The 9,373-nt window shown below is 60.7% G+C and overlaps 1 protein-coding gene across 1 annotated transcript in view; it reads left to right on the forward strand.

Annotated features, from left to right (window-relative positions):
- Positions 1-2,291: 2,291 nt before the first annotated feature.
- Positions 2,292-9,373, forward strand: part of KIAA1191 (KIAA1191 ortholog) — a 9,095-nt gene continuing 2,013 nt past the window's right edge. The window contains exons 1-6 of the mRNA XM_025194277.1: positions 2,292-2,406; positions 2,858-2,951; positions 4,120-4,310; positions 5,645-5,771; positions 7,030-7,154; positions 8,928-9,051. Coding sequence (XP_025050062.1) covers positions 2,924-2,951; positions 4,120-4,310; positions 5,645-5,771; positions 7,030-7,154; positions 8,928-9,051 — 595 coding nt within the window. The 5' untranslated portion in view covers positions 2,292-2,406; positions 2,858-2,923. The remainder of the gene's footprint in view (positions 2,407-2,857; positions 2,952-4,119; positions 4,311-5,644; positions 5,772-7,029; positions 7,155-8,927; positions 9,052-9,373) is intronic.

Below are 9,373 nucleotides of genomic sequence, written 5' to 3' on the forward strand. Positions count from 1 at the left end.
CAGCAGGAACAAGCGTGCAGTAAAGCAAGTAGCTGGACCAGTGCTGCAGGCCTTTGAGCTGTGGGGGCCCTGGTAGCTCCCCATGCAGAGAGGACAATAGCTGCGCTCTCCATGTTCCAATAAAAGCAGCTTTTCCAAACCAGCGTGGCTGGAGGTGGCACGGCTGCTGCAATGAGGGGCACGGGGTTTCTTGCAGCCCAGCAGGAGGGGTTTAGAGGACTTGCTGCTCTCCCTGCTCCTGCAGCCTAGGATAGAGGAGACGGGCAGGGAGCTGCTGACCCCTTCCCCTCTTTCAGGTGACAAGGCCCTTCCTCCTCCATTGCACAGAACATGAGCAAAGGTCAAGAGGGGCAGTGTCTTTTATTTAGACAGGATGTAGTGCAAAAGGCTCAGCGTCACAGACTGGCCAAGCGTCGTACATTGGCCTGCTCAGGAGCCGCTGGCTCCAACTGCTGCATGGCAAGAGCTTCCAGCTGCCCAGCCTGCGTCCAACTAATGCTGCAGTCTTCCCAGAAGCCTGGTTGCTGCCCTAATGCCGCATGTGGGGAAGGAGCTGGGACAGCAGAGCAACTGCCTAGCCCAGCACGCGTCCTCCGAACTAGCACTGGCCATTTAATCAGGCTCAAGGTAGTTAGGTGAGTGGGCGCAAGAAATAGCCTTCTTCCTGGCACGTGCTGGCTACTGGGAGCTGATTCCTGTTTGGCAGCTGAATCACCAGGTTGTCATCAGCTGGAGCCCTGAACAGCCAGGCTGGACTTGCTGGGGCAGCCTGGCCTCATGTGTGGGAGAGGGGCAGGGAGCTGGGGAATCAGACTGCGCAGCTGGCACTGCTGGGGAGGATTCTCCCTTTGCCTGGCGGGGAGCACGGCACACCCTTGTTGCTGGGCCAGGGAAGCCTCGCAGGCCCTGCTGACCAGTGGAATGACTGAGATGAAAACCCCTCCACCTGTCTCTGCCCCATCGTCCTCAGTGCTGAGGGCCAGTCCCATCTCCTGCCCTGCAGCAGTCCAGGCAATGTGAGCAGCGTGCAGCTGGGGGACAGGCACCCCAGGAGCTCAGTGGCACGAATCTACCAGATGAGCGGGCGCTGCCTGTGGACTGGGCGGGGAGCTGCAGGGATGGAGCATGTGACAGCACCTGCTTTCACTTAGCACCATGGGATAGGGGGCTTTGACCCTGACTGTGCAAATCAAGCAATCTTGGTCCTTGTGCCCAGGCCTGGGTTGGCAGCCTTATGGGCAGGGGCGGGGGCAGGAGTCCTGCAGCCCCAGTTTGCCCCCTGGGCCCTCCGTGCTTCAGAGCTAGGAGAACAGCTGGACCAGCGGGTGCTGGATGTGGAGAGTGCTAGCGGCTGAGCAGCCTGGTGTGGGTGGTGGTCATGGGCAGGACGAAGAGCTCCCGCTGGCTCGCACTCAGGGCATCGTGCTTGTCCTAGGGGGAACCCAGAGTGGCAGGGGGGGAACGGCAGTGCCCAGCTCCCCTGGTCATGTCACTGATCGCACAGTGCAGCCCTTTCCTTGTGGTCTGAGAGTGCCCGGATCCCAGCCAAGCCGGGCAGGTACTTGGTGCAAGAGAGGACTGGGGATTCAAGGAGTTCTAAATCCTTCCGGGGCATGGGGTTGAGCTGCCTGAGCTGAGCTCTGCCGTCTGCCCCCCAGTACCCTCTCCCAGTCCCCGACATGTGCTTCCTGCCTGCACGGTGGGGACTGGGCTTTGGCTCCTGGTGCCAGGGCAGTAGGGACGGGGTGAGTCTGAACGCCCCTGCCCTGAGGCCTATCCGTCTCCCCCAGCTTCTAGCGGGGCCGAGCACCTGCTTGTCAGGCAGCACAGGGGCAGCGGCGGAGCCTGGGCCAACAGCCCGTGCAGCTCCTGCCGCGCGGCGCGGAGCCACAGCCTGTCCGAGTCCGCCACGAACACCAGCTCGTGGGCACAGCTCGGGTGGCAGCTCCAGTAGAAGTACCCCCGGCTGAGACGCGTGGAGCCACGGGTCAGTGGCTTTGCCCGCGCAGCAAGGAGGGAGGTTTGGGGGGAGCATAACTGCCCTGACCGGGTCAGACCGTAGCTCCATCGTGTCAGTCTCCTTCATCACTGCTTTCTCGGCGACCTCCCTTCCTGGGGGGCTTCTGGGGGCCCGGGGTGCCCGGGGCCTGGCGCAGGGGCTGGGCCCAGGATCTCACCAGCTCCCTCCCAGCCCTCGTGTCTGACAGCGAGGCCTGCGCGCTGCGCCCCCGCCTGGACTACAGCTCCCAGCACCCCTCGGGTCTCGCGGGAGGTGGAAGCCCCGCGAGACTTCCGCCTCCACATAAGCCGCTCCGCCCCTTCCGGGCCGGGCAGTCGCGCCGGACGCGGCTCCATGGCGGCCTTGGCGCCCCGCCGCCCCCGCGGGACCGCTGCTGCGCTGGCCCGGTAAGTGCAGTGTCCCGGGCCCGGCCGCCCGGGGCCTGCCGACGTCCTTCCTCCTCGCCGTGCTCGTGTCGTCATGTTGGTGACGTCATATCCCCCTCGCTGTGCCGGGGTGCTCCGGTCCCTTAGGTCGGAGTGCCAGGCTTGTGATGTCATGCCGGTGGCGTCATATCCCCCAGTAGGACGCCACAGGAGGGTTCCACTGGGGGCCTGGTGACGTCATGCCCCCCCTTTGCTGTGCCAGGGCCGCATCCTGGCCGCTGGCGCACTCCAGTGCCCTTGGAGCACCAGCTCTCTGATGTCATATCTCTGCCCCCACGACCTGTGCAGGGACCCACAGGAGGTTCCCGGGGGAGGCGGGCCGCATGGCTGCTGTCCTTGTCCGCGGCGGAGAAGCAAGGGGGAGCTCCCAGCCGGGGCGCGCCGTCTCTGCCAATGCTCTTTGCCTTCCCAGGTGACGCCGCGTCTCGTCTCCTCTCGTCGTGTCGCGGCAGGACCTCCCGTGGAGCAGCGCGCGGCCATGGCGTCCCGGCGGCCCGACGTTCCCGGTAATGTTCCGGTGTCCGCGGTGGCGCGCGGGTTGGCCCGGGCTGTCCCCGTCGCCGTCCCTGCCCTAGACGGGACGCTTGGGGCTCTGCATTTGAGCGCTTGGGGTTAAAACCGTGCTGATTGGCAATTGCCTGTTGTTCCCGCAGCCTGATGAGCCACAGTTGCATGACGGCTGTTGTCCGTGTCAGCCGGTTGTACCGAGCGGCTCTGGAGAGCTTGGAGCCGGCGGCAGGGCATGGCCCGCGGGCGCTTGGGGGCAGAGCCCGCGGGGGGGCCCAACTCTGCCACAGCCCTGGGCACTGCCGGGAGACTGTGTGTGGCCTGGTGACTAAAACACCCAATGTCGGCTTCTCCTTGCTCGTGCGCGAAAATAATACCTACCTTTACTGGCACTCGCGCGTGCACTGGGCTTGTCTGCTCGGCCGCTCTCACGGGGGTGTAAAGCAGTCGTGGGCTCGTGTGACGGGGCTTCTCCCGAGATGAGGAACGGGCTCCCGAGTGTCGGCAGTGCGACTGGCAGCGCTGTCGCCCGGCTCCCAGCGCACCAGTGTTGTCTTCCTGTGTGAGCTCCTGTGCTGTGTGTGGGGACACCCTGCTTCTCTGTCTCGGGTGAGATTTGGGGCTCCTGTTCAGTGGCAGGATTTTTGGTAGCTGTTGGTGAGCTCTTTGTAGATCGGGGCCTAAATCATAGTTGCTGGAAGGATTGTTGCTTCTGTTGGCTTTCGGCACCTCGAACTGGATGCAAAGCAGTTGCGGTTGTCTTGTGCTCGTAGGACCGAAGTCTCCCATCTGTGGTTGGAGAGAGGCTAGTCCAAAATGTCTTCTGGCATCTTGCGAAGGGGCACAGAGTTCCCGGGAACTTCTGCGGCCTTATCCCCGGGCAGCCTCATGGCAAATTAAGAACAAGAAACCTGTAACTCGCACTAGGGATGACTTGGGATCCACCTGAGACTTTCCTTGCGATTTTACATTTCCCTGGTAACAGTCTCTTGGCTGCAGATGCTCCCGGTTCTCTAGGTCCTTGGTGAGGCACGTGGCGCTGTGGGAGATGTTGCTGCGCCGTGCATTGCTGCAGTGAGAGGCCGCAAGAACAAGCGTTCCTACCGAGTCGGCGTGTGAAATGTCCCAGGCATGTTCCCTTGTGAAAGCTGCCCTCTCTGTCCTTAGCTATTGAGCACAGCTCTGGAGGGCTTCTAGGAAAGATGTCCCTGCCGATCGGGATGCACCGGCGGGCTTTCAGTTATGACGATGCCCTGGAGGACACGGCACCGATGACTCCTCCCCCTTCAGATATGGGCTCCAATGTCCTGTGGAAACAGCCAGTCATCCCAGAGCGCAAGTACCAGGAGCTGTCGCAGGTATGCTCTCGAGTGGGTGAGGAGCTGCTAGGGAGGGGGCGGCTGGACTCTCCGGGAAAGAAACGGGAGCTCTTTGGAGCTGAGTGTCCAGCTCCTGTCTACAGCTGAGCTGCCAAAGTGGGTGAACGCTAGACGCTTGCAACCCGTTAAAATAGGCAGGAGATGTTAGGAACTGAATTCCAGTCTGGGAGACTAGTGAAAAGCGAGCGAGGCGGTGGCCTCGCCAGAGCTCGGCGTGATGCTGGTGAGGAGTCGAGGCCTTTGATGCCTGTCCTAGCACTTGCTTGTAGATGCCAGAGACGAGCAAACGGCTCTTCTCTAAACAGCAGCTGCAGTTTGCCACCAGAGCTGACGCTTCTGCCCGTGCCTTGGGCAGGGACTTGTCTGCCCCTTCAAGGCAGCTGCAGTCTCAGTGTGCCCATGTCCTTTCGAGCCATAGAGAAGCCTTTCAAAAAGGCTCCTCCTCGGCGAGGGCTGTCCAAGCGACATGAACCGAAGCCCCCATGCTTCAATGTTTAACCAGTGCACAAGGCTCTCTGGACACTCTGACTTGGGCACAGGTTGCAGTTTGCACCAGTTCCAGGGTTAACTAAACTGGCCCAAAGTGCTCTCTAGTTTGGAATAAGTGTCCAGGCATCTGCTACCCAGCTGATGGTCACTTCCAGGGATGTTTTGAGCAATTAATTGTAGCAGAAACAAGTGTGCAGCTCTGGGAGGAGCCATATGAAGGGATACCTGGGTATCCGTTCCAAAGGGCTCCCGTTTCCTGAGTTAACCAGTGAGAATCCAGCAGACCCAGTCACTAGACTCTGGCTTAAAATGGTGGAGCTGTGGTTCAGGTTGGGTACCTAATAAGGCAAGGTACTGGAGTAGGGGCAGGAGCAGTGGCAGCACTGGGGTGCTCGGAGCTTAGCCCTGGTGCCAGTTTGGGTTGGTGCTGCTTGACTAGCTCTGGCACAGTCCCTGAAGAAGTGCCCCTCAGGAGGAAACCCTTCCCCAGGGGCAGCGAGGGCCTGTCTGCTGCCCTCGGCAAGGAGGTAGGAAGGGGTCTGTGCTGGTATCCTCCTGCATACCCGTTTCTGTTCAGGCTGGCACCCTGCCAGGACTGCCCAGGAGTTGGTTTTATTGTGTAAAGCAAGCTGCGGGCTCCTGTTATAAGCATGTCAGTGTGTCTCTCACTGCAGCCCAAGCCACAACTTACAGCTCTTGGCTTTCTTGCATGTGTGACCGTAATTGCTGCAGGACCGCTCCTAATAAGGATGGCGGGAAGGGGGTGGCACTCCAGAGCTAACTCCCTCCCTTCTGTCTCGCTCTACCCCACTTACTCTGCGCAGGTTGAGGAAGGGGAGACTAACAGCTACCCGCCTGCCATAACCCCTTCATCTTCTACTGAGAGTGTGAACAAGGCCCCTGTGGTGAAGGCCAAGGCCACTTACATCATCATGAATTCTCTCATTACAAGTAAGAGCTCTTCAGTCCCTAATAGGTGAGCACAGGGCGGTGGGGCGGGGGCGAACACTGGGTTTGTGTTGCGCGGCTCTGCCGCCTGTGCGAGCAGGCGTTTTCCGGCTGGTGTCACACAGACTTAACTGCATGGTTTGTTAATGTGACGCACTCCCAAGGCTGGGGGAGGTGTTAATAGACCTAGGCTAGAACCCACCCTCAATCAGGGGCTGGAGGCAGAAATCTGACTCCCCCGCTGCAGTGGGTTGGGCCTGGGGTGGAGAGGGAGGAGTAGGGAAGCAAGCTTTCACATGCATCCTGGGCTGTAGTGGTTGTATGTCAGGGGCTGGTGCTCCCAGCTCGGCCGTGTTTGCTGACCTGTCAGCATGGCTCTAGGTGGAACCAGTGAGACGGGGAATACCGACCCGTCCAGCTACTGGAGTCTGTGTGTGGCACTTGCAGGCACTGTCATGTTCGTTGGCAGCTGCGGCTGTCGGGGGGTGGTGAGACATTGCCCCTTGAAGCCCCCTGGGAGAGCAATGCTAGTGCTGCAGAGGAGTCAGTACTGAGCCAGGTCCAGGGCTGTGCTGGCCTGCCCACGCCACCTCCTGTCTCTGATGCTGGAGGCTGAACGCTCGGCACCCCATCCCATGGGTCTTGGCATCAGGAAGCTCCCTGAAGAGCACCTGGAGCCTTGTCAGAAACCTGATGCCCTAGAACATGAGCATGGCCGAGTATCTGACCAGGCCGACGCAGGTGGTGGCCGAGAGCAGCTTCTGTGAGGATGAAATCGCACCCAGGCTGGAGTCGTAACATACCCCAGCGGCTGCGATGCTAGAAGCCTTGTTTGCCAGGAAAGGAGGCCGGTGTTGTCAGCCAGCCTCTCCCCCTTATAAGCCAGGGAAGAACTGTCTTCAAGCACATGGTGTGTCTGTTCCAGGAGAGCTCACCCAGTCACTGGTGTAAACTGGGCTTGTTCTCGGCAGGTACCTTAATATCTGGGGTCCCTGGAAGGGAATTCTGAGCCCAGTCTGACGTTTCTGGGGCTGTTATTTCAGGGGGTTGTGATTTTGGGGCAGTCTGGTTGCTGGTGTCTGATGCGATAAGAACTCGGGCGATGTGGGTGTCTTGTGCCCTGTTCAGCGCAGAGGCAGCAGGTGGTGATGCTGCAACGTTCGGTCGTGGAGAGCCGAAGCCCTGGTGCTGGGATGGCTCCTGCTGCCCTCGTGCTGCTTCTCTGCGGCCGTGTGTGAATGTGTTGTTTCGTCCGTTCTAGAGCAGACTCAGGAGAGCATGCAGCGCTTTGAGCAGCAGGCAGGGCTGACTGATGCTGGATACACTCCCCACAAGGGCCTCACAGCAGAGGAGACCAAGTACCACCGCGTGGCCGAGGCGCTCCATGTAAGGCACCGGGCTTCCTCGCTGCCCCGGCGTCCCTGTAGCTCGTGCATGATTCACCTGCCCCAGTGCTGGGCCCCATTTGCCCATGGAAACTGGGAAGGGCTGACAGCACTGCGTGGAGCCCGGTCCTCTGGCCGTGCCCAGTAGCTCTCCATTGTCAGCTCTGCTCAAGTAGCTGTCTCGTCTCTGCCAGTGCTGTGGGTGCTGGGGCTGCATTCTGTGGCCTTCCCAAGGTGGCATCCTCCAGGGCTTCCTGGGGGCCTACAACAGTTCTGTTGTTGTTTTAAGTAGCTGCTGCTAGTTGCGAGTCCTCCGTGGCCCCCCCAGTGCTGAGTGGGGGCAGTGACCTTGCTCTGCAGCATGGGGGAAGCCTGCTTTTGGCTCCTGACTCTTCAAGAAGTAGTAGGGCTGCTCTGCCCTCTTTCTCCTACCCATTCTGCATGCCTTCTCCAGGGAGGGAGCCAGCATCTCCCCAGGCTCAAACTCCCTCACCAAAGCTCCTGCTGTATTCTAGGTGTGGAGGGGAGTTGGTTTTTAAGCACTCACTACCACATAAAGCACCCAAGAAGCTTGGATTAAAACGACATAAGCTCAGCTCAATCGGTTTATGTGCTGGCTGACAGGCTCTTGTGTAACTCATCTTGCCGAAACGAGTCGAAGGTCACTGCTGCTGCCCTGGCTTGGCTCTCGTGGTGGTTCAGTGCCCCTGGTCTCAGAGGCAAGACGTGGGCAGCCGGTTGCAACCAGCAGCATCTGAGAATCAGAACTGCTTGGGTGGCACCTGTGCCACATGGCTGATGCAGAGCCTGGCAGGGGCTTGCTGGCCTCCTCGGGATGCCGCTTTCTTGCTGACTGTGTGGCCTCCCTGCCCCGGAGTCCCTCTCCCTCCTGCCGGCAGTGGCCGGAGGCCTTGGCTCAGCCCAGAGGGTGGGACACGGCAGACTCCTGTTCTGCTCGGCTGCACTGAGAGTCCAGAGGGCGGTGGGCAGCTTTGGTTTGAAAACAGGACGGAGGAGATTGGCTTCAACTCTTCCACCAGAACTGCCCAGCTGTCGGCTTTGTTGAATTGGCTGCCATGGCAGCAGGGGACGGCCCGGGACTCGGGTCACAGCCCTCCCTGGTGGCCCTGCTCTTCCCTGTTTGCTGGGGCGGGACAGTGAGCTCCCCTATGGGTGTGGGACTGCAGCTTGCACTGGAGTAAAGGGGACAGCGCTGTGGCTTCTTGGCAAATTGCATGCTGGCAGCTCAGGGTCCAAGGAAGCCCCTAGATCCTTCCTGGGGGCATGGCTCGCTGCTCTTCAGCAGCTCCAGCCCCACTAAAGGCAGGCTTAGGGTTGGGGGGGCAAGTGCCTGAAGCCCGAAGGGCTGGGGGTCCTGAGCAATGCTAGGCAGCCCTGCTGCACTGTGGCTTCCCTGCCGCCTTCCCCTCCCTGGGCCGGTGCCGGGGGCCTGACCGTGCTAAAGCCACCTTCATGATGTGGCTGTTAGCCCCAGCTTCTGTCTTGTCCTTCAAGTGCTCTGGGTAGCTGAGCTCAGCCAAGGTGGCCTGGGGCACTGGCGCCAAGACCGGGCCGGGTGCACAACAGGCCCTCGTGAGCAGGGTCTGTCACCCTTGGTTCCAGCCTTGGGGGTGATGCTCAGTGTGGTGGCTGCGGGTGAGGGCTGGAGGGGGGAGCAGGGTGTGAATGAGTTGACTGGTGCTTCTGCTGCCTGGCTGTGGCTTCTCCATCTAAGCCTCATGCTGCTCTTGTTTCCCTCCCGGCCCCCTGGCAGAAGCTGAAGGTGCAGAGCGGAGGGGCAGCTGCCAGAGATGACTATCAAGCTTCCTCCGCGCAGTCCTCTCCCAGCAACACTCCCCATTGCTCCCCCAAGCACAAGAACCGGTACGTGTCCCCTGGGGTGACCTGTGCCCTCACAGCAGGGGAGCGCTCCCTTTAGGCTGGAGCTGCTCCCAGTCCCCTTCCTGCCTGGTATGAGGATGTCCCCTCATGTGGGTAGAGGCCTGGGCTTTCTGTGGGGGTGCTGCAGAGAACCCAGCACTCCCAGTTCCATTTGCCTGGAGCTGCTGGAATGTGTTGTGCAAACTGGGGTGGCGGGGACGTGGTAGGGAGGGGCAGGTGGGAGGAGATGCCCTGAAGCAGAGCGGCAGCTCGATGCCGGCTTCTGGCCAGCTCAGTGTTGGCATGAGCCTTCCCGCTCTGTGCCGTGCGGCTGAATTG

The sequence above is a fragment of the Alligator sinensis genome, unplaced genomic scaffold, assembly GCF_000455745.1.
Source record: "Alligator sinensis unplaced genomic scaffold, ASM45574v1 scaffold1170_2, whole genome shotgun sequence".
NCBI lineage: Eukaryota > Metazoa > Chordata > Crocodylia > Alligatoridae > Alligator > Alligator sinensis.